Source organism: Schistocerca serialis, chromosome 5 (assembly GCF_023864345.2).
Source record: "Schistocerca serialis cubense isolate TAMUIC-IGC-003099 chromosome 5, iqSchSeri2.2, whole genome shotgun sequence".
NCBI lineage: Eukaryota > Metazoa > Arthropoda > Insecta > Orthoptera > Acrididae > Schistocerca > Schistocerca serialis.
In genome coordinates, this window is record NC_064642.1 from 96,994,059 (window position 1) to 97,018,964 (window position 24,906).

A 24,906-nucleotide genomic window follows, 5' to 3' on the forward strand; every position below is an offset into this window, starting at 1 on the left:
TTACTGACATATAAGCACAACTTTGCGTTCTGACCTTCTTCACACTGTTCACCGTGTTTCTTCTTTATTGTGGTGTACTTTTGCCATTCGATATAACTATTTTGTCGGACACTACTTCTCACGACGTAAATATTGCAACTTCATCTCGTATTTCCTCCTCTTAGGCATGTTTACTTACCTGTTGCCAACTTAACGAAGTATATGTTCAAGACTAACTTCTATTCATGATGTTTATACCTTGTGTGTGTATGAGGGACAGAGAGAGAGCTGAAGAGTTTTCATTTTTTTTTTGTTCGGGGAGGTTGGTGGTTTGAATTGTATGGTGTGGTACTAGTTTTTAGCGTTTAGTTGAAAGCTTTGCTGACAGCTGATTTGACTTTTCGTTTCAATATTCTGTGGAGGGGTTCATGGATAATTAAGTGTAAAGATGTTGGGTGGTATTATTATTATATTGGATAGTATTATTACATTAATCATCCTTGGGAGCGTTATTCTATCATTTTAACTATTAGTGTAAATAATGGATTGCTTGGCATGTGTACTTGATGATTCAACAGGGTTTTCCTGTTTGCTTTGGTTTTCTGTATGTGGTAATTTTCTGGCAGGGTTAGGAGGTGTTTTTTATTGTTGATTCTAATTATTTTCATGTCATCTTCTCTAGTGGTTGGATTGTGGTCATGTTCTCTTAGGTGTTCTGCAGATGTGGAGTGGTTTGTCCCATATTTCCAGGCTCTCACGTGTTCTTTGTATCTGTCATCAAATTTATTTTTGTATAGAATTGTCTGTTGTTTATGCTATGTTTAATTCCCTGTCTTTGAAAATGTTGGTGATTTTATGGGTGAGTTTGTGTTTGTATATCATTTTGTACCATCTGGTGTCTGTCATCATGTCCGAAAGAACAGACACCATATCCATATAAGTATTAGTTCTAGCAATACCGGCCATGACTTTCTTCTTCTGTGCGGATGCACACATATTACTCGAACTCTTACGGGACTTGGTAAGAATGACTTCCACGAGTAATGAGTGTGTTGGGTAGGGACACTCCGAATGTAGAGTGTGGACATATAAGGTGAGAATGTGGGTCTCGCGGGAGGCGTGCGAGAGATAGTCCCTGCAGTCGCACTATCGTCTGTGCCCTCGGTGGCTCAGATGGATATAGCGTCTGCCATGTAAGCAGGCGATCCTGCGTTCGTATCCCGGTCGGAGCACACATTTTCAACTGTCCCCGTTGATATATATCAACGCCCGTCAGCAGCTGAAGGTATTAATATATAATTCTAATTTCATTTCGTCACACTAGTCGCGGCGGTGCGAACACTAAGTTTACACTTAGTACTTTCCTCGCCCTACAGCGGCCCCCGGCAACCGGCTACAGGTAGCACGGCACTGCAGAGTTCAAATGGTTCAAATGGCTCTGAGCACTATGGGACTTACATCTGAGGTCATCACTCCCCTAGAACTTAGAACTACTTAAACCTAACCAACCTAAGGTTCCAGACTAAAGTGCCTAGAACCGCTCGGTCACTTCGGCCGGCTAGCATAGTTCGTCAAGCGTCTTAGGACCAGGTGAATGTGGCGCTATGATTCTCTTTATCAACTGTCCCTTTCTAATTTGAAGTCCTTTTATCTTGCAGTCTTGGATTTCGCATTCTCGCAACTTAGGAAAGTTGTTCAAAAGTTGTGAAATAGATTCGCAAGTGGAAAAAAGACGTAACATTTGCAGATTTTTGTTTCCTCCGGTTTAAGAGAGATGTGAACGAAGCAAGGTAGCTCGGAACACTTGCACCTTGTGTGGAGTGAGTGATTTTGGCCAAAACGCGTCACGAAACGTCTTCCGTTCTGTTATGACTCATTGTCCACATACAGGAGGCCTCGAAACTGACATATGTGATGAACCGCGACCATTTTTTCGTAGTACGCCATTTGCATTCAGTAGCCAAGGTTCATAAGTCGGCTGTAGGAGTAAAACAGGCTCTGACTGAAAGCAACAAAAATCAAAGGGTTGACTATTAAGGCATGTTAACCTGAACGTCATCATTTCGCTCACTGCGGATTCCTATGCAGTATTGTTACTGGTGTCTAGTTATGACGTCTTTATGTTAACTTCTTAAGAGGAAATTGATAGCTGAGTAGTAAGAAAGACATGACTTCGAGCAAAGGGCTGTATGAACATAAAATTATACATCTGGTCGCTCAAGACGATCGTTGTGCATTGCGAAACCCTACCAGGCGTCGTGTCTGTCGCAGCTGGTATTTGTTCCCAACAACGAAGAACTGTAATTCAGTTTATCATCGTAACCTAATGGCGAAAGTATAGTTTAATAAAACAGAAAGCACTGTAATATGTGCATGCCTATAACAGCATGAATGAATAACATATTACATGTTCTGGACTTCGAAACAGTCTGTGTTTATTCCTGTCCTACGTCAAACTGAAACAGTATGCAAATTTGGCATTTCATAGTTATAATTTATTTACTGATTTTGGATCTGACGGCCAGTAGCTCTGTCACGAAAAGGTAAAAAAAATTGGCCTTCAGTGGACTATGAACGGTGTCCCAAAGCAGACTATGCTTCAGATGCAAACACGTTACCTCGATACCACTGCAGCCCTGCCATCTATCATTAATATTCCAGTGATGGTTAGAACTGATAAACTGCAAAGTAAAAGACGAGATTAGTTGCAGTTTCCGGGTGTAATGAACTCCCTTGACTGAAAAGCATTAAGTGATACACCGATGTCATACCTTTTAGGAAATAACTCAGATTATTCAATCAAACAGACAAGGAAATGTCAAGTGAATTTGTCAGCATATTTATATATCATCCAGTAAGTAATTCAAATTCAAATGGCTCTGAGCACTATGGGTCTTAACATCTGAGGTCATCAGTCCCCTAGAACTTTGAACTACTTAAACCTAACTTACCTAAGGACATCACACACATCCATGCCCGAGGCAGGATTCGAACCTGCGACCGTAGCAGCAGTGCGGTTCCGGACTGAAGAGCCTAGAACCGCTCGTCCACAAGAACCGGCCATATCATTAGCCACCACAACATTAATTAGTAATTCACGGCTCTCTTCCTTACCCCAATAGGAAGAGAACCTACTCGCAAAGTAAGATGAGATGACATCGAAATTTACTCATCGCGCACACGAAGGAATAAAGAGCTCGCCTGCACTACATAGTAGTACGCAAGTGAGCAGATTTTCTGAAAAGCATGTATTTGATTTCCTCCTCTCGTACTGAATCATTTGTTTTTAGTATGAGGTGAGAAAATAAATACTTTAGGGTTGGGAAGCATAATAAGATACCAGATTCTAACTGCAGTCCCAATCGGAAAACATTATAAATCCAGAGAGCCTTTTTTCTTTCATGCCTAACTGTTGTTGTGGTCTTCAGTCCTGAGACTGGTTTGATGCAGCTCTCCATGCTACTCTATCCTGTGCAAGCTTCTTCATCTCCCAGTACCTACTGCAACCTACATCCTTCTGCATCTGCTTAGTGTATTCATCTCTTGGTCTCCCTCTACGATTTTTACCCTCCACGGTGCCTCCAATGCTAAATTTGTGATCCCTTGATGCCTCAAAACATGTCCTACCAACCGATCCCTTCTTCTAGTCAAGTTGTGCCACAAACTTCTCTTCTCCCCAATCCTATTCAATACCTCCTCATTAGTTACGTGATCTACCCACCTTATCTTCAGCATTCTTCTGTAGCACCACATTTCGAAAGCTTCTATTCTCTTCTTGTCCAAACTAGTTATCGTCCATGTTTCACTTCCATACATGGCTACACTCCATACAAATACTTCCAGAAACGACTTCCTGACACTTAAATCTATACTCGATGATAACAAATTTCTCTTCTTCAGAAACGCTTTCCTTGCCATTGACAGTCTACATTTTATATCCTCTCTACTTCGACCATCATCAGTTATTTTACTCCCTAAATAGCAAAACTCCTTTACTACTTTAAGTGTCTCATTTCCTAATCAAATTCCCTCAGCATCACCCGACTTAATTTGACTACATTCCATTATCCTCGTTTTGCTTTTGTTGATGTTCATCTTATATCCTCCTTTCAAGACACTGTCCATTCCGTTCAACTGCTCTTCCAAGTCCTTTGCTGTCTCTGACAGAATTACAATGTCATCGGCGAACCTCAGAGTTTTTACTTGTTGTCCATGAATTTTAATACCTACTCCAAATTTTTCTTTTGTTTCCTTTACTGCTTGCTCAATATACAGATTGAATAACATCGGGGAGAGGCTACAACCCTGTCTCACTCCTTTCCCAACCACTGCTTCCCTTTCATGCCCCTCGACTCTTATAACTGCCATCTGGTTTCTGTACAAATTGTAAATAGCCTTTCGCTCCCTGTATTTTACCCCTGCCACCTTCAGAATTTGAAAGAGAGTATTCCAGTTAACATTGTCAAAAGCATTCTCTAAGTCTACAAATGCTAGAAACGTAGGTTTTGCCTTTCCTTAATCTATTTTCTAAGATAAGTCGTAAGGTCAGTATTGCCTCACGTGTTCCAGCATTTCTACGGAATCCAAACTGATCTTCCCCGAGGTCGGCTTCTACCAGTTTTTCCATTCGTCTGTAAAGAATTCGCGTTAGTATTTTGCAGCTGTGACTTATTAAACTTATAGTTCGGTAATTTTCACATCTGTCAACACGTGCTTTCTTTGGGATTGGAATTATTATATTCTTCTTGAAGTCTGTGGGTATTTCGCCTGTCTCATACATCTTGTTCACCAGATGGTAGAGTTTTGTCATGACTGGCTCTCCCGAGGCCATCAGTAGTTCTAATGGAATGTTGTCTACTCCCGGGGGCCTTGTTTCGACTCAGATCTTTCAGTGCTCTGTCAAACTCTTCACGCAGTATCTTATCTCCCAATTCGTCTTCATCTACATCCTCTTCCATTTCCATAATATTGTCCTCAAGTACATCGTCCTTGTATAAACCCTCTATATACTCCTTTCACCTTTTTGCCTTCCCTTCTTTGCTTAGAGCTGGGTTGCCATCTGAGCGCTTGATATTCATACAAGTGGTTCTCTTCTCTCCAAAGGTCTCTTTAATTTTCCTGTAGGCAGTATCTATCTTACCCCTAGTGAGACAAGCCTCTACATCCTTACATTTGTCCTCTAGCCATCCCTGCTTAGCCATTTTGCACTTCCTGTCGATCTCATTTTTGAGACGTTTGTATTCCTTTTTGCCTGCTTCATTTACTGCATTTTTATATTTTCTCCTTTCATCAATTAAATTCAATATTTCTTCTGTTGCCCAAGAATTTCTATTAGCCCTCGTCTTTTTACCTACTTGATCGTCTGCTGCCTTCACTACTTCATCCCTCAGAGCTACCCATTCTTCTTCTACTGTGTTTCTTTCCCCCATTCCTGTCAATTGTTCCCTTATGCTCTCCCTGAAACTCTCTACAACCTCTGGTTCTTTCAGTTTATCCAGGTCCCATCTCCTTAAATTCCCACCTTTTTGCAGTTTCTTCAGTTTCAATCTGCAGTTCATAACCAATAGATTGTGGTCAGAATCCACATCTGCCCCAGGAAATGTCTTACAATTTAAAACCTGGTTCCTAAATCTCTGTCTTACCATTATAAAATCTATCTGATACCTTTTAGCATCTCCAGGATTCTTCCAGGTATACAACCTTCTTTTATGATTCTTGAACCAAGTGTTAGCTATGATTAAGTTATGGTTCAAATGGCTCTGAGCACTATGGGACTTAACATCTATGGTCATCAGTCCCCTAGAACTTAGAACTACTTAAACCTAACTAACCTAAGGACATCACACAACACCCAGCCATCAGGAGGCAGAGAAAATCCCTGACCCCGCCGGGAATCGAACCCGGGAACCCGGGCGTGGGAAGCGAGAACGCTACCGCACAACCACGAGATGCGGGCAATTAAGTTATGCTCTGTGCAAAATTCAACAATCCATGCCTAACTATCGCTCACAATTTCTTATTGATGGAATCGCGGACGTTCACTTTTTCCTGTAAATGAATCTTGTGTTACCTTACTCATTATAGTATGGAGACAAATAAGGACGGACAGTCTCAACCCAACTTCTCCCCCCCCCCCCCCCCCCGTCGCTTGACTGCACCACAACACACAACACTTCACAGAAGTCACACATGAGGCAACACAGTTGCCAGATCATTCAGACAGCATTCAGTGACTCGACTGGACGTGGTCTGAAAATCTTATTAAGGTCGCCTCCAGAGTCATATTCAGACGAAGATGGAGTATTACTCGAAGCAGTCGAGTGTGCCAGCAATCGTTCTTAGATAATTCCCATATGAATAATTTGACAGCCAAAAGGGCCATTGGTATGAGAGAGTCGGGAATTTATTAAGACCAAACTCAAGAACAAGGCATACTGCAAAGTTATATTCTCATCTATCAGGTGCTTTTCACGCTACCTGGCAAAGCATAAGTAGCGCTTATGTTGTAGCCATCGCTAATAGATGGCAGTGACAACTGTATAATCAGAATGGTGCGGTTGATCAAAGAATGAGGCAGCGTCGCGCTGCCCACCGGGTTTGCATGACATTAGTATTGGTGCATTTAATCTAGCGCTGACTATTTAAATAAAGATTGCGTGGTGTTGTCTTCCCTTCTTATGACCAGGAGACCTTATTAGGCTCTGCCTATATGATCCCGCTCCACAAGCTACGCACTGCTGTGCGGCTACGACCACCTTCCCTATTGTACCGTCTCATGTTTCTATCAAGAACAAGCAGAGAATAGAACAAAATCCCTGAACGTTTGAAGGGAAACACCCGTCATATAAGAAGCACCCATCTCGTTAGTACTAGACAGACGCAGAATTAATTCTTATGGTAAAGACATTAGTTCTGAATATAACTGATAGGTCAATTACTTCGAGTCACAAGTATTTGACAGATTAGATTAGATTAGATTAGATTAGATTAATACTAGTTCCATGGATCATGAATACGATACTTCGTAATGATGTGGAACGAGTCGAATTTTCCAATACATGATATAATTAGGTTAATTTAACAACATACTTAAGTTAATATAACAACTTTATTTTTTTGTGTTTTTTATTTTTATTTTTTTATTTTTTTTTATTTTTTTAATATTTTTTTTTAAATTTATATCTAAAAATTCCTCTATGGAGTAGAAGGAGTTGTCATTCAGAAATTCTTTTAATTTCTTCTTAAATACTTGTTGGTTATCTGTCAGACTTTTGATACTATTTGGTAAGTGACCAAAGACTTTAGTGCCAGTATAATTCAACCCTTTCTGTGCCAAAGTTAGATTTAATCTTGAATAGTGAAGATCGTCCTTTCTCCTAGTATTGTAGTTATGCACACTGCTATTACTTTTGAATTGGGTTTGGTTGTTAATAACAAATTTCATAAGAGAGTATATATACTGAGAAGCTACTGTGAATATCCCTAGATCCTTAAATAAATGTCTGCAGGATGATCTTGGGTGGACTCCAGCTATTATTCTGATTACACGCTTCTATGCAATGAATACTTTATTCCTCAGTGATGAATTACCCCAAAATATGATGCCATATGAAAGCAATGAGTGAAAATAGGCGTAGTAAGCTAATTTACTAAGATGTTTATCACCAAAATTTGCAATGACCCTTATTGCATAAGCAGCTGAGCTCAAACGTTTCAGCAGATCATCAATGTGTTTCTTCCAATTTAATCTCTCATCAATGGACATACCTAAAAATTTGGAATATTCTACCTTAGCTATATGCTTCTGATTAAGGTCTATATTTATTAATGGCGTCCTACCATTCACTGTACGGAACTGTATGTACTGTGTCTTACCAAAATTCAGTGAGAGTCCGTTTACAAGGAACCACTTAGTAATTTTCTGAAAGACAGTATTGACAATTTCATCAGTTAATTCTTGTTTCTCAGGTGTGATTACTATACTTGTATCATCAGCAAAGAGAACTAACTTTGCCTCTTCATGAATATAGAATGGCAAGTCATTAATATATAATAAGAACAACAAAGGACCCAAGACTGACCCTTGTGGAACCCCATTCTTGATAGTTCCCCAGTTTGAGGAATGTGCTGATCTTTGCATGTTACGAGAACTACTTATTTCAACTTTCTGCACTCTTCCAGTTAGGTACGAATTAAACCATTTGTGCACTGTCCCACTCATGCCACAATACTTGAGCTTGTCTAGCAGAATTTCATGATTTACACAATCAAAAGCCTTTGAGAGATCACAAAAAATCCCAATGGGAGGTGTTCGGTTATTCAGATCATTCAAAATTTGACTGGTGAAAGCATATATGGCATTTTCTGTTGAAAAACCTTTCTGGAAACCAAACTGACATTTTGTTAGTACTTCATTTTTACAGATATGTGAAGCTACTCTTGAATACATTACTTTCTCAAAAATTTTGGATAAAGCTGTTAGAAGGGAGATTGGATGGTAATTGTTGACATCAGATCTATCCCCCTTTTTATGCAAAGGTATAACAATAGCATATTTCAGTCTATCAAGGAAAATGCCCTGTTCCAGAGAGCTATTACACAGGTGGCTGAGAATCTTACTTATCTGTTGAGAACAAGCTTTTAGTATTTTGCTGGAAATGCCATCAATTCCATGTGAGTTTTTGCTTTTAAGTAAGTTTATTATTTTCCTAATTTCAGAGGGAGAAGTGGGTGAGATTTCAATTGTATCAAATTGCATAGGTATGGCCTCTTCCATTAACAGCCTAGCATCTTCTAATGAACACCTGGATCCTACTATATCCACAACATTTAGAAAATGATTATTAAAAATATTTTCAACACCTGACTTTTTGTTCGTAAAGTTTTCATTCAATTTGATGGTAATACTGTCTTCCTCTGCTCTTGGTTGACCTGTTTCTCTTTTAATAATATTCCAAATTGTTTTAATTTTATTATCAGAGTTGCTGATTTCAGACATGATACACATACTCCTGGATTTTTTAATAACTTTTCTTAATATAACACAGTAGTTTTTATAATTTTTGATAGTTTCTGGGTCACTACTCTTCCTTGCTGTCAGATACATTTCCCTTTTCCGGTTACAAGATATTTTTATACCCTTAGTAAGCCATGGTTTGTTACAAGGTTTCTTACGAGTATATTTAACTATTTTCTTGGGGAAGCAGTTTTCAAATGCATTTACAAAAATGTCATGAAATAAATTATATTTTAAACTGGCATCAGGTTCACGGTACACCTCATCCCAGTCTAACTGCTGTAGGCTTTCCCTGAAATTTGCAATTGTTAAATCGTTGACTGAACGTACTACTTTGGAGGACTGTTTAGTATTGCTGAATGGAGCTATGTCATATATTGTAACTAGCAAGTTACAAGTTTTAGGGCCATCACAAGACAATAACTAACAAAAGGTTTATTACATTTATTGTCTGGAAAACAGTTACATAAAATATGCCTTTTGAAAAGTGTTTGGCAACTGATAGTAGACGGACTTTCAGGACTGGAGCTGAATTACCGTAGTTCACTATATATTTGTTTGGAATTTCGGTGCCTGAATAATTCAAGCATAATAATCGACAGAGCGCTGGAAAATTAAAGTTTTCTACTAGCCTACAAGGTGGTCATGTTACGAGTAAATTACAACGTCTCTCGTATTTTACTGAGTGGTATACCACCTTTTTTCTTAATTCATTGTTGCCATGCTAGCTGACTTTGTAGAATAATTAATTCCAAATTAGTGTCAGATTAAGCAGTGCAGTAGTCTAACGTCATATAGCACTCATCCAGTGTGTCATGGATGCAGATGAAGCATGAGATGCCAAAAATGTAACTGAACAACTGACTTACAAAGAAAGTATCACACGATATCATACCACAGCAACTGAAGAAACGTTATCCGCAACTCGCACAGGCCGTGACTTCAGTTACGACAAAATACGAGACACATTTCCACGCCAACAGAAGGCACCGCTGGCAATCACCTTCTGGCCACTCACTGATACCGCTTCCCCTCAAATACTCCAGCAGTCACTCCAGAGGCGGTCAGTAAACAAAACAGTTCTATGCTAAGACAATTTATATATAAATAACAATCTCCAGTATGCATAAACGCCTGACGAGCTAAACATGCTTGAAATGGATTGCAATATGTCCAATTACACATAAAATAAGTAATTATAATAGCAAATTTCTGCCTTAGCTTGTGCGAAAGCAATGAGAGAATGTCCACATCTCGACAATCTCTCACTAGCTGTGTAATGCTGCAGCTCTAGCCATAAATTCACACCCCGTCACACTTTGGGAATTACTACTATAGTATTGTTCATCAGTCATTAAAGCATTTACGTCGCTCATTTTTACAGCATTTTGAATGGTGGAGCAGGAAAAATGGAGACACTGGATCTTCACCACCATAAAATGTCAGTATTTACTTTACGTATTCACCACTCAAAAAACCTGACAGCAAGAAGCTGATAAATTTGGTATAGAACTGTATCCGGTGTCATATATTAAGAAAATTCCTCAATTTTTGTTGTGGTTGGGTGAGGAGGGAATGGGAATGAATCATGTTGTGGTAGTCTGTAACAATTGTTTACCTACTTCCAAAACGAGGTGACAGTCTATTGCAAATGAAGAAAAAAGACGCTTCCAGAATGGCACCAGCATATGGCATTTCACTGCTGCCAGCGGGCGTATTACAGGCATGTGGTATTTGGAGTACTAGCGTGTGAATGCTATTCACCTACTGCTGAGCTACTCTTTCATGTGCAGAAAATATATCTGAGCTAAAAATCCGACGTCTTGGTAGTTTAGCGTCATGAATCAGCTACATATAGATAGTCTTTGCAGGTACTAGAACTGTCTGCCCATCTGTGCCGTCGTCTTACAACCCGACAACTCTCACTGTGGCAGGACTTGCCCGAACGACAACTGCTTCTTCATTCATCATAGCAGCAGCTCAAATCGAATTAACACTGCGCGTATTCGCTGGTGTCAATTTTTACACAGTTTTTTGAGCCTACTTTTCAGCTAGTTCTTGGTCTCGAACTAACGTTTTTCGTAGCTTACCATAGTATGTAACGATCGAAAAAGCTGTTATGTGCTCATAATGTATGCAGTATAACCACTCAAGACGCTCCATACATGTGGTCGCGATTGGTGAGTCAGTGTGGCAGTTTTCAACTTACTTACGTCAGAAAAGCAGAAATAAATGTGTATGAATTCCTAAGGGACCAAATTGATGAGGTCATCGGTCCCTAGACTTACACAATACTTAAACTAACTTAAATTAACTTATGCTAAGAACAATATAAACATCCATGCCCGAGGGATCACTCGAACCTCCGGCGGGAGGGGCCGCGCAACTGTGACATGCCGCCTCAAACCTCGCGGCAACTCCGCGTGGCAAGCAGAAATACACTCCTGGAAATGGAAAAAAGAACACATTGACACCGGTGTGTCAGACCCACCATACTTGCACCGGACACTGCGAGAGGGCTGTACAAGCAATGATCACACGCACGGCACAGCGGACACACCAGGAACCGCGGTGTTGGCCGTCGAATGGCGCTAGCTGCGCAGCATTTGTGCACCGCCGCCGTCAGTGTCAGCCAGTTTGCCGTGGCATACGGAGCTCCATCGCAGTCTTTAACACTGGTAGCATGCCGCGACAGCGTGGACGTGAACCGTATGTGCAGTTGACGGACTTTGAGCGAGGGCGTATAGTGGACATGCGGGAGGCCGGGTGGACGTACCGCCGAATTGCTCAACACGTGGGGCGTGAGGTCTCCACAGTACATCGATGTTGTCGCCAGTGGTCGGCGGAAGGTGCACGTGCCCGTCGACCTGGGACCGGACCGCAGCGACCCACGGATGCACGCCAAGACCGTAGGATCCTACGCAGTGCCGTAGGGGACCGCACCGCCACTTCCCAGCAAATTAGGGACACTGTTGCTCCTGGGGTATCGGCGAGGACCATTCGCAACCGTCTCCATGAAGCTGGGCTACGGTCCCGCACACCGTTAGGCCGTCTTCCGCTCACGCCCCAACATCGTGCAGCCCGCCTCCAGTGGTGTCGCGACAGGCGTGAATGGAGGGACGAATGGAGACGTGTCGTCTTCAGCGATGAGAGTCGCTTCTGCCTTGGTGCCAATGATGGTCGTATGCGTGTTTGGCGCCCTGCAGGTGAGCGCCACAATCAGGACTGCATACGACCGAGGCACACAGGGCCAACACCCGGCATCATGCTGTGGTGAGCGATCTCCTACACTGGCCGTACACCACTGGTGATCGTCGAGGGGACACTGAATAGTGCACGGTACATCCAAACCGTCATCGAACCCATCGTTCTACCATTCCTAGACCGGCAAGGGAACTTGCTGTTCCAACAGGACAATGCACGTCCGCATGTATCCCGTGCCACCCAACGTGCTCTAGAAGGTGTACGTCAACTACCCTGGCCAGCAAGATCTCCGGATCTGTCCCCCATTGAGCATGTTTGGGACTGGATGAAGCGTCGTTCCACGCGGTCTGCACGTCCAGCACGAACGCTGGTCCAACTGAGGCGCCAGGTGGAAATGGCATGGCAAGCCGTTCCACAGGACTACATCCAGCATCTCTACGATCGTCTCCATGGGAGAATAGCAGCCTGCATTGCTGCGAAAGGTGGATATACACTGTACTAGTGCCGACATTGTGCATGCTCTGTTGCCTGTGTCTATGTGCCTGTGGTTCTGTCAGTGTGATCATGTGATGTATCTGACCCCAGGAATGTGTCAATAAAGTTTCCCCTTCCTGGGACAATGAATTCACGGTGTTCTTATTTCAATTTCCAGGAGTGTAATTTGGGTCAGTTACTGATTTATGATGTTTGCTCTGCAGTTGAAGCGTAACAACGCTGTAGTTCAGAAACGCGAATAAAATCCATTGATATATATTTTTGGTATTCACGCCCCCATTCGCCATGTCTTCGCCAGGCTTCAAGTCATCTGCTGAAACTAATTCTTCCTGCTCGTAGCATAACTGAAACTTGGCATCAACGTGGAATATGTTTGGCAACAGTGTAACTGCCGAATTACTTACTGGATGATATGTAAATATGCTGACAAATTTCCTTGACATTTCCTTCTCTGTTTGATTGAATAATCTGAGTTCTTTCCTTTAAAGCTGTGACACCAGCGTGTCACTTAATGCTTTTCAGTCAAGGGAGTTCATTACACCCGGAAACTGCACATAATCTCGTCTTTTACTTTGCAGGTTATCAGTTCTAACCATCACTGGGATAATTAATGTTAGACGGCAGGGTTGCAGTGGTATCGAGGTAACGTGTTTGCATCTGAAGCATAGTCTGCTTTGGGACAGCGTTCATAGTCCACTGAAGGCCAATTTTTTGTACCTTTTCGTGACAGAGCTACTGGCCGTCAGATCCAAAATCAGTAAATAAATTATAACTATGAAATGCCAAATTTGCATACTGTTTCAGTTTGACGTAGGACAGGAATAAACACAGACTGTTTCGAAGTCCAGAACATGTAATATGTTATTCATTCATGCTGTTATAGGCATGCGCATATTACAGTGCTTTCTGTTTTATTAAACTATACTTTCGCCATTAGGTTACGATGATAAGCTGAATTACAGTTCTTCGTTGTTGGGAACAAATACCAGCTGCGACAGACACGACGTCTGGTAGGGTTTCGCAATGTACAACGATCGTCTTGAGCGACCAGATGTATACTTTTATGTTCATACTGCCCTTTGCTCGAGGTGACGTCTTTTCTTACTACTCAGCCATCAATTTCCTCTTAAGAAAAATGGCTCTGAGCACTATGGGACTTAACAGCTGTGGTCATAAGTCCCCTAGAACTTAGAACTACTTAAACCTAACTAACCTAAGGACATCACACACATCCATGCCCGAGGCAGGATTCGAACCTGCGACCGTAGCAGTCGCGCGGTTCTGGACTGCGCGCCTTGAACCGCTAGACCACCGCGGCCGGCTCCTCTTAAGAAGTTAACATAAAGACGTCATAACTAGACAGCAGTAACAATACCACTTAGGAATCCTCAGTGAGCGAAATGATGACGTTCAGGCTAGCATGGCTTAATAGTCAGCCCTTTGATTTTTATTGCTTTCAGTCAGAAGATGTTGTACTCCTATAGCCGACTTCTAAACCTCGTCTACTGAATGCAAATGGTGTGTTAAGGACAAATGGTCGCGGTTCATCACATATGTCAGTTATCGAGACTTCCTGAACGTAGAAAATGATTCATGACAATACGAAGGACGTTTCTTTAAACAATAGCATTCTTTGCTGACTTTTTTTGCCCAAAAGCACTCGCTCAACACACAGCGGAACTGCTCTGAGTTGCCTTGCTGTCTTCACACCGCTGTTAAACTCAGAGTAATCAATATATTGCAAATGTTAGATTTTTCCACTTTATAATATAATTATAAATACAATAATAATAATAATAAATGTTAAGATATATGGCAATAATGAGATTAATTTTTCGATTGTCGGACAAGCACAATGACATGAGCTATGCCTGTAAATGGTTTCATATTAGTTCACATTAGTTCTGCATGGACGAAATAGTCTTTCTCTTGTTGTAGATTTATGCTTACCAATGAATAATACTACGTCCGATCGCTCCGATCGTCATATTCCACCTACAAAATCCTGACCGTGTCCATCATTCCTTTTGGAATCGTATCTCGGTATTAGCTCCGAAGTATACTGGTGGGCTTCTTGGATTTTTATATATTACAGTACTACTTGGTATAATAACTCAATTTTTCTCTGGTGAAATACGAATGTAATACCTACTCTACACACATCAAAAATACAGACTTTTTTTACTTATTCTCTCATAACCAAAATGGTTACCTCCAATTTCGCTCTAAAATAACTTGCGTCTACCAAGTGAAACATGGACGATAAATAGTTTGGACAAGAAGAGAATAGAAGCTTTCGAAATGTGGTGCTACAGAAGAATGCTGAAGATTAGATGGGTAGATCACATAACTAATGAGGAAGTATTGAATAGGATTGGGGAGAAGAGAAGAGAAGTTTGTGGCACAACTTCACCAGAAGAAGGGATCGGTTGGTAGGACATGTTCTGAGGCATCAAGGGATCACCAATTTAGTATTGGAGGGCAGCGTGGAGGGTAAAAATCGTAGAGGGAGACCAAGAGATCAATACACTAAGCAGATTCAGAAGGATGTAGTTTGCAGTAGGTACTGGGAGATGAAAAAGCTTGCACAGGATAGAGTAGCATGGAGAGCTGCATCAAACCAGTCTCAGGACTGAAGACCACAAGAACAACAACAACAACCTTCGTTCATTAACAGAGAGTGAGTCTCTCCTCTTACCGAGGAACAGGGAAAACATCTTTTTTTTTAACATCTGAAAATCAAAAATACATGACGGTATGCGCAGGCTCTACGCTGAGCTACCGCTTTACCTTTTCTCTATGCCTTTGCAGAACTCGCCGCGCGGGATTAGCCGAACTGTCTAAGGCGCTGCAGTCATGGACTGTGCAGCTGGTCCCGGCGGAGGTTCGAGTCCTCCCTCGGGCATGGGTGTGTGTGTTTGTCCTTAGGATAATTTAGGTTAAGTAATATGTAAGCTTAGGGACTGATGACCTTAGCAGTTAAGTCCCATAAGATTTCACACACATTTGAACATTTGAAGAACTCGAAAACATAAAAACAAGAAATGTAAAAGGTATATCACAACTTGCTACTCTATTTCGAGCATGCAACATCCAAGAGTGAAAGATAAAAGAACTTCAAATTAGAAAATGACAGTTGTCAAACACAATGATAGAGCCGCGTTCACCTGGTCGCACGACGCCTGACTAACTTGGCGATTGGCGAGATGCCGGTAGCGGGCTGCGGTCTGCCGTTGTAGGGCGAGGAAACTACCGAGCGTAAACTTGGCCTTGATACAGCCGCGACATGTGCGGCGGAATTGTTGTGGAGACTTCTGGTTTTACAAGTGGGGGGAGGGGGGGTTTAGAAAGTAGAGGGAATTGTTTTTTATCTCCATCAGACTGACTACTTTCGCAGACAACCGAAATACGATTAACTAAAAATGGAATGGTGTGGATTCGATATCGCGAACTGGTGGCCGCATTGCGCGACGTTTACCGCTAGACCAGAAGCATTTACAGCTCTGGAGCTACTCGAGGAAAGGTCAACAGCGGCGCGGAGTGACCCTGCTGTTTGAGGCACCACGTCACGGATTGCGCGGCCCCTGCCGCCGGAGTTTCGAGTCCTCCCTCGGGCATGGGTGTGTGTGTTGGTCTTAGCACAAGTTAGTTTAAGTAGTGTGTAAGTCTAGGGACCGATTACCTCAGCAGTTTGATCCCTTAGGAATTCATACACACACACACACACACACACACACACACACACACACACGTACAAAGGTCAACACTTTCTCCAGACACTTCTGCATACTACAGTGTTGCCAGATGGTGCATGACGCGGCCCTTTCAAGTCTGAGGGGCGATCAACTTTATTGGCCACCTTCACTGAACGACTTGGACTGAGCCTCTGCGGCGGCCGGCTGTCGATCAATATCTTTGTCCAAGATTGTAGGTACAGAACAGTATTGATGCAATACTGTAGCGGCTCGATTTCATGACCGCCAACGTTGTTAAAGACTCTGTACCCACGAAGCATGTTCTAATAGACACTGTCTATCCCAACTGGTGTCCCTTCAATTTCTAGTGCTGCGGCCAGGTCTTGTTCCAGAAGCGTTTCTTCTTTTTCTACAGGAGTCTCATAAACTGAACATTGCACACGACCCCACAATCCTGTCTACCTTACTGCATACCACGACAAGCAACACTGAGACTTTTCTGTTTCCCTCAGCAGATATAGACGCTATACACATCTGAACCATAGAACGAAAACAGTACGTTTCCAGACATAGGTTCCTATTCAAAATATTATGCACTAACACCCCTGTACAAGTCCTAGAAGTTTGTCACTGGCCCGCGCGGGATTAGCCGAGCGTCTTAGGCGCTGCAGTCATGGACTGTGCGGCTGATCCCGGCAGAGGTTCGAGTCCTTCCTCGGGCATGGGTGTGTATGTTTGTCCTTAGGATAATTTAGATTAAGTAGTGTGTAAGCTTAGGGAATGATGACCTTAGCAGTTAAGTCCCATAACATTTCACACACATTTGAACATTTTTTTGTCACTGGAATTTCCGAACACCTTGAATTTTTGTCTTATTAGTTGATGTCCTTAAGGTGCTAAATTAAGGTGTGAAGGCTGTGGATGTAGGTTTTTCTGTCTCCAGTGTACCGAAGTCTGTCTATAGTATTAAAAGGTACGTAGAGGTTCTTAGTAGAACATAGAGACAAAATTTCTTCCCGAACCAGGGTTCGAACTGAATACCTACGACTCGAACACCACTAGAAAGAAGAAAGAAGATTGGATTTAATGTCCTTTCGACATCGAGGTCAGTAGAGACGGAATACGGCTCCGATTGTGTCAAGAACGGGGAAGAAAATTGGCCGTGCCGTTTCAAAGGAACCATCCCAGCATATCCCTGAAGCGGTTTAGGGAAATGACGGAAAATCCAAACCTGGCAGGCCGTACGCGGAATTGAACCGTCTTCCTCCCGACTGCGAGTCCAGTGTGCTAACAACTACGCCACCTCGCTCGGTGAGCAACTCTGCAGAGACGTTCGTTAGGTGCCCTCTACGGAGGAAGGTGTAAATAACGGTGTAACGTTCATCCTTAAAGGATTCACTTCAGCTTACGTCCTTGCTGCACGGATGTTTGTACACAAACATCTGGAAAAAAGGAGGAGATGCCGCGCTGTTTGGCGTCGTCACGGCAGAGAGGCAGGTCCGCGCGGTACGGCGAGTCTGTGACGTCACATGTTTATTCGCGGCGCTGCGCGCCACCGGTGCGCCGAGTCTGCGGCGCTGGAGCTAATCAGCACGCAGGAGCCGAAGCGATAAGCATGTGCCGTGCGGTGTGCGCCGTGTGCCGGGCAGGCAGTGTAGCATGTGCTTTCGCGGGACCCACAACGCGGCTGCTGTCGCCGTCGCAGCTAGCGTCCTCGGGCTGGTGAGTGCTGGTGCCAAATTGCAGGGCCCGCTCTGTCTGCGGCTGGTGTTCGCTATCCCCTGAGCGCGAAACCTACTGAACTGTCGGTCAATGGGACGCAGTATTCGCAGGACCTCAGTACCCGTCGTGTACATTTATCAAAAGAACGAGAACACCTACATTGCCGAGGAATCCACCATCCAACCGACCACCCGACCGACAAATTGGACATATATAGACGTTTAGATCGACCGACCGACTGAGGAACATTCCTTGTCCCCCCCCCCCCCCCGTCCCCCCCCCTCAATTCCAGTCAACAAAGTGGCCGTGTGTAGCGCTGTCGTGCCAACCGCACGACAAAAGTTCGTCTTTTGTCACTGCGCGTGGCATTAAATGTTCTAATACACATGACAGTGTGCGGGCAAGAACAAACTTTAAAGACAAAGTTTGTGGAGAAATTTAAAGATCGTATAATATTTGTGGGACACGTAGCACGAAGAGTACAGCAATACAGATGCAAGAAATGTAGCTGTTTTTAATTTTTTTAACATATCCGTCATGTCACATAGAGAGAATAAAATTCTTGTAGACCTTCTGTATTTTTGTTTCTAGGTTCATTTCCGATACTTATTGGAAACGAAATCTAAAAACCGAAATTCAGAGGACGTTAATTCTTAAGATACACTTGCTTCATTGTTATAAGTGTTAAAAAAAGTCCAGTCTATATCCAAGACCTCTGCTAAGAAAAGCAAAGTGTGGGATCTTTTTCTTTTTCTTTTTTTTTTTTTTTCACAGGTCTAACAGTTGCTAAATGCTACTGTCGTTGTATTTATTAGATGATGCGCACCACCACCACATGTAGTCTTTCTTCTTTGAATCTAAAATGAGTTCCTTTAACTTACAGGTCATCTTTTATGATACATACATAAACTAATTCATAACGTTCACATGGACTTCTTTTATTTTATTTACTCTTTTTTTGCCATGATGTGTTTCCTCATTCAATTGTAAATCACACTGAAGTTTCAGGAATTATTTTAGTTAATAATTGTAGTGGCACAATAGCACTGAATCTGATGTCTTAACTTCTGCCAGTGCCTAGAAGTCGTAATGTAGCTACCAGCCTCACCTCACAGCTTACACTGTTTCTCATGACTATTCTTTTCCGTTAACAATGGTTTTATGATGTTTAGCATATCCGAAATGCATGACTCATCCATTCTTAGATAATTACGAAAATCATTGGATTTCAGCTGCATAAGTAATAGAACGTGGGTGAATTTCCTCTCGTTAACTTACACAAAGTTTTCTCTCGGCTTTTTTTGGCCTTATTACCTCTAAAATGGCCAAGGGAAACTCCCATTTTTGTTTCGATGCAAACTAGAACTTAAGCACATCTCTCTGCAAAAAGAAGACATATTGTCAACGGATAAGTGATAAATTATCTTCTTTTAATTTCTTGCGGCGATAATCACAAAAGATTTAAAAATTCACTTTCCCACTCGACCAGCCAGTGGTGACCATCAGACTGTCTAATCGCGCGTGCTGAAAGCGTCGATGTAATGTTTCATTAGAGCTCTCAATATAATTATCCTCAACATAATTATAAACGTAAGTGCCAGGAGGGATTCTTAATCAGTCAGCAAGAGTGCCTTCTACACGTAACATTTGTCTTGTGCATTGTCGAAAATGCATTACCCAGGTCATTATGGATATTATGACGCACCAGTTGTCTACATATGTAATTGATTTAAAAACAGAACAAGTTTCGGGAAGAAATGATCCCATTATCAAATTCGTGAAAGTATAGTGTGTCTATCAATTACCACTATCATTTCAAAAAATCGTAACTTGGAAACTATTAGAGATAAAACATCGTGGTTTGCTTCCTCTTATGCGAGAATTCCAGTGGATGCCACACACTTCGCTCGTAGAACATCAAGGAGGTATTAGCACTGCAGTATCGATTGATCTGACTGCTTCATTGACTAGTGTACGAAGGGTACAAACGCCATGGACTGGTGTTGCGTGCACGTGGTTCTTCATTTAACTCCACAAAAAGAAGTCTAGTGGATCGGATGAACGCAGGGGCCATGCCATGGGACCATCACGACAGTCAGTCCACTGTATGAACTGTTGATGTAGCTTTCTGTAGTTCGCGTGAGGCACGACGAACTGACCTCTGCGCGCTACACTGAAATGCAGCTTGCGCTCTGTCAAAAAGTGCTTGAGACGCAGCGAGATATCCGGTTCGAGATTATCTCCCCCTGGCAAATGAGGTATAAGGGCCCTGCAGCGAACTTGTGACGTCACACAAGTTGGCTTGTCCGCCACAGTTCGCGAACGCTCGGTTCCGTGCAAGGCCGACGGGAAATCAATTATTTCCCATGTTAACAGAATCTTCCGTCGGTTCTTGGTAGAACAACATTATAATAAATGAAAAGCACCCGTTTGCTTTTGTTCTACAATATTACTTTTATTTTTGTTAAACGGTTTTCGGCTTAAAAGGCCATCATCAGACATTTACTGAAGATTGTTACCAAAGAAGTTACAATGTTTGCAAATAACAATGGAACAGACGTAACACGTCTAGACTGAAGCAGAAACATACAGTAAGTAACATCTTTGACAGAGTGGTGGTAATGCATTGAAAAAGTAAAAAATTGAACAAAAAATAAATCAAAATGGAGCAGACAGGAAAAACTTTAACACAAAATAGGAACAGCTTGACTACATAACAGGTTCTATTAATAAACAAAACTAAAAAATAAAATTAGTACTTGATAAGGCTACATCAGGAGGTATAAAAGATGGAGAATGATACACAAACCAATTAAAAGAAGAAACAATTATCAATGTAGCTACAGGACACGTAAGGAACTTATGCAATATCAATAAGATACACGGAAATAAATAAATGCAGGAAAATGGAGGTGTCTGAGGGAACATACAGTGAATGCAATATTTGAGAGTGTGGTGGTACTGCATTTTAACATTAACATTATATTCAAAACAGTGGCTATGTAACAGTTTGCATTAAATAAATGAACAAAGTAAAATATGAACAGTGTTTGATGAGACAACTACAAGAGGTGGTAAACATGGACAGTAATACAAGCACCAGTTAAAAGAAAGCCTTAACTATTGAAACTGCAGTCTATATGGAATACATAGACAGCTTCTATAAAACAATAGAACTCAATGGGTACAGGAAAATGGCAATATGTAGGAACAGACAGTGCGAGAAGTAATGATCAACAGAGATGATTATATAAAGTTTAGGAGAGGGGAAGTGTTGAGCTGTGTCTGATCATTTAGGATTAGATCTAGACTGTGAGCAAGATGTTTATTAATTTCCAGGGCTTCCAGCAGGTCGAGTCTATGGCCTTTGTTTTCTAAGTGAAGTGCATGGGGCACTGGCTGGTAGTTGTGACCCTCACTCAAAACACTCTTTCATTGTTTATAAACATTGTAACTTCTTTGGTAACAATATTCAGTAAATGTCTGAAGATGGCCTGTAAGCTGAAAACCGATTAACAAAAATAAAAGTAATATTGTAGAACAAAATCAATTTTTATTGAAAAGGTACCCATATCGAGAGCTTGCATGCACTAAACACGCAGTCAAGAATTATTAAACTACTCTGAAATAGGTACTCGCTTCCCGCCAGAGACGCCAGTGTTTACCAGAGACTTGCAGTGTCACGTGATGTGACGTAATTGACGCGGCCTGTATTTCTCATGGGCCGCGTGACCTCCCAAACTAACGTTACTTATTGTGCAGTACCGTTGTCAAAGATCTCGAGTATGCAAACATTGCACCTTTTCCTAGCCTGTCGCTATTTTTATGTACTCCTCATGAAATCTGAAATGAAAGACAAAGAAAAAAGTAACTCTGAGAACTGTGATCTTTTACAGCATCCCACTATTCTCTATCTCTAATAGTATCCAAGTTATAATGTCTTGAAATCACAGTGCGACTTTATGGACACCCTAATTATGCCATTATCTGCAGTTCAAAATAGGAAAGCAGCAAATACACGGTGTGGCTCTGAGCACTATGGGACTTAACTTCTGAGGTCATCAGTCCCCTAGAACTTAGAAATACTTAAACCTAACTAACCTAAAGACATCACACACGTCCATGCCCGAGGCAGGATTCGAACCTGCGACCGTTGCGGTCGCTCGGTTCTAGACTGTAGCACCTAGAACCGCACGGCCACTCCGGCCGGCCGCGTCCGAGACATGAACTCTTGCCCTAGTCTGTGGCTTCAAGGTAACGATGGACACGCTTCTCTGGTGCAGTGTGTACTCCTAGCCATGATCATACACTTTGCACTTCACATAAAATTCAGACTGTATACCAGTTGTGTCAGTCACATACGTTCAGAATGTAAACAAGTGCTCTCGGATGCAGGTGGTGTGTACGGTATTCTTCCAGCCGATACTGTGGGTCTCCTGTGTCACTTGTAAGAAAGAAGTAGATAACATGCAAGTGATAGATGTTTTCAAAAAAACCAACAGCGTTTCTGGGGTAGGGTGGTGAGTTGAAATGGTAGCTGGTTTACTGTTTCTGATGTTTCGTTCGAGAACACACATAAGTGTCTCACCTCAGGCCTCGGTGTCCTTATATTTCATTGACCCACTCAGACCCTTCATCCCACCAAATGAAATATTTATCAGCAAGTTCCGTCGCTATTGTGTGTCCCCCTTTCTTCCGATTCTGAGAGCAGCAAACTTAACGACACGTATTCCTTCGCAAAACATTCCTCAGTTGAGCTTAGCTTGCCAATATCCACCAAAATCTGCAACCTCCATGTTCTGTTGTAGATCTCCTCAGGTTGCTTCAGTCATAGCTGAGAGCTGCCTATTGAAAATTACTTTTGCACACCTGCCAGCCCAAAAGCTGCGGTTCGTTTAGGATCTAAATTACGCCAATGGCACCTCTGCTGTTGCGGGGTGATTCCTGTGCTCTACTTTGAGTTCAGCTTCTACAGACACATCACAATGTCTTATCCTCATGATAGCTGTTGATTACATTTAACAAATTCCATGACAAGCATTCGACTTAACAATCGAAACCCTCCTATGGCTTCTTGATGTGGATGACTAGTCAGATAATCTAATAGTTGTAGTCACGGCAGCCGGCCGGGGTGGCCGAGTGGTTCTTGGCGCCACAATCTGGAACCGCGCGACCGCTACGGTCGCAGGTTCGAATCCTACATAGGGCATGGATGTATGTGATGTCCTTAGGTTAGTCTAGGGGTAGCGTCTTTGATTCATAATCAAAACGTCTTCGGTCCCGGGTTCGATCCCCACCACTGCCTAAATTTTGATAAATAATCAGCATTGGCGGCCGAAGACTTCCGGCATAAGAAGTCAGCCTCATTCTGCCAACGGCCTTGTCAAAGAGGGCGGAGGAGCGGATAGAGGTTCAGGGCACTCTCTTGTCCTAGGGGTGGGAAATTGCCCCTAAAGGCGGAAGAATCAGCAATGATGAACGACATGAGGATGCAGAAGGCAATGGAAACCACTGCATTAAAGACACGTAACGTGTATCCACAGGACATGTGGCCTGTAATTGAAGAAGTGTCATGATGATCTCTCCATTGGCAAAAGATTCCGGAATAGTCCCCCATTCGGATCTCCGGGAGGGGACTGCCAAGGGGGAGGTTACCATGAGAAAAAGATTGGATAATCAACGAAAGGATAACGTTCTACGAGTCGGGGCGTGGAATGTCAGAAGCTTGAACGTGGTAGGGAAACTAGAAAATCTGAAAAGGGAAATGCAAAGGCTCAATCTAGATATAGTAGGGGTCAGTGAAGTGAAGTGGAAGGAAGACAAGGATTTCTGGTCAGATGAGTATCGTGTAATATCAACAGCAGCAGAAAATGGTATAACAGGTGTAGGATTCGTTATGAATAGGAAGGTAGGGCAGAGGGTGTGTTACTGTGAACAGTTCAGTGACCGGGTTGCTCTAATCAGAATCGACAGCGGACCAACACCGACAACGGTAGTTCAGGTATACATGCCGACGTCACAAGCTGAAGATGAACAGATAGAGAAAGTGTATGAGGATATTGAAAGGGTAATGCAGTATGGGCGACTGGAATGCGGTTGTAGGGGAAGGAGTAGAAGAAAAGGTTACAGGAGAATATGGGCTTGGGACAAGGAATGAAAGAGGAGAAAGACTAATTGAGTTCTGTAACAAGTTTCAGCTAGTAATAGCGAATACCCTGTTCAAGAACCACAAGAGCAGGAGGTATACTTGGAAAAGGCCGGGAGATACGGGAAGATTTCAATTAGATTACATCATGGTCAGACAGAGATTCCGAAATCAGATACTGGATTGTAAGGCGTACCCAGGAGCAGATATAGACTCAGATCACAATATAGTAGTGATGAAGAGTAGGCTGAAGTTCAAGACATTAGTCAGGATGAATCAATACACAAAGAAGTGGGATACGGAAGTACTAAGGAATGACGAGATACGTTTGAAGTTCTCTAACGCTATAGATACAGCAATTAGGAATGGCGCAGTAGGCAGTACAGTTGAAGAGGAATCTCTAAAAAGGGCCATCACAGAAGTTGGGAAGGAAATCATAGGTACAAAGAAGGTAGCTGCGAAGAAACAGTTGATTGATGAAAGGAGGAAGTACAAACATGTTCCGGGAAAATCAGGAATATAGAAATACAAGTCGCTGAGGAATGAAATAAATAGGAAGTGCGGGGAAGCTAGTACGAAATGGCTGCAGGAAAAATGTGAAGACATCGAAAAATATATGTTTGTCGGAAGGACAGACTCAGCATACAGGA

General features: G+C 42.3%; 1 protein-coding gene across 1 annotated transcript in view; it reads left to right on the forward strand.

The window, feature by feature from the left end:
- The first annotated feature begins 17,995 nt into the window (after window positions 1–17,995).
- The window catches only part of LOC126481458 (uncharacterized), a 331,508-nt gene continuing 324,597 nt past the window's right edge, over window positions 17,996–24,906 (forward strand). Inside the window, exon 1 of the mRNA XM_050105231.1 lies at window positions 17,996–18,111. Within this exon, the coding sequence (XP_049961188.1) occupies window positions 18,049–18,111 (63 nt within the window). The 5' untranslated portion in view covers window positions 17,996–18,048. The remainder of the gene's footprint in view (window positions 18,112–24,906) is intronic.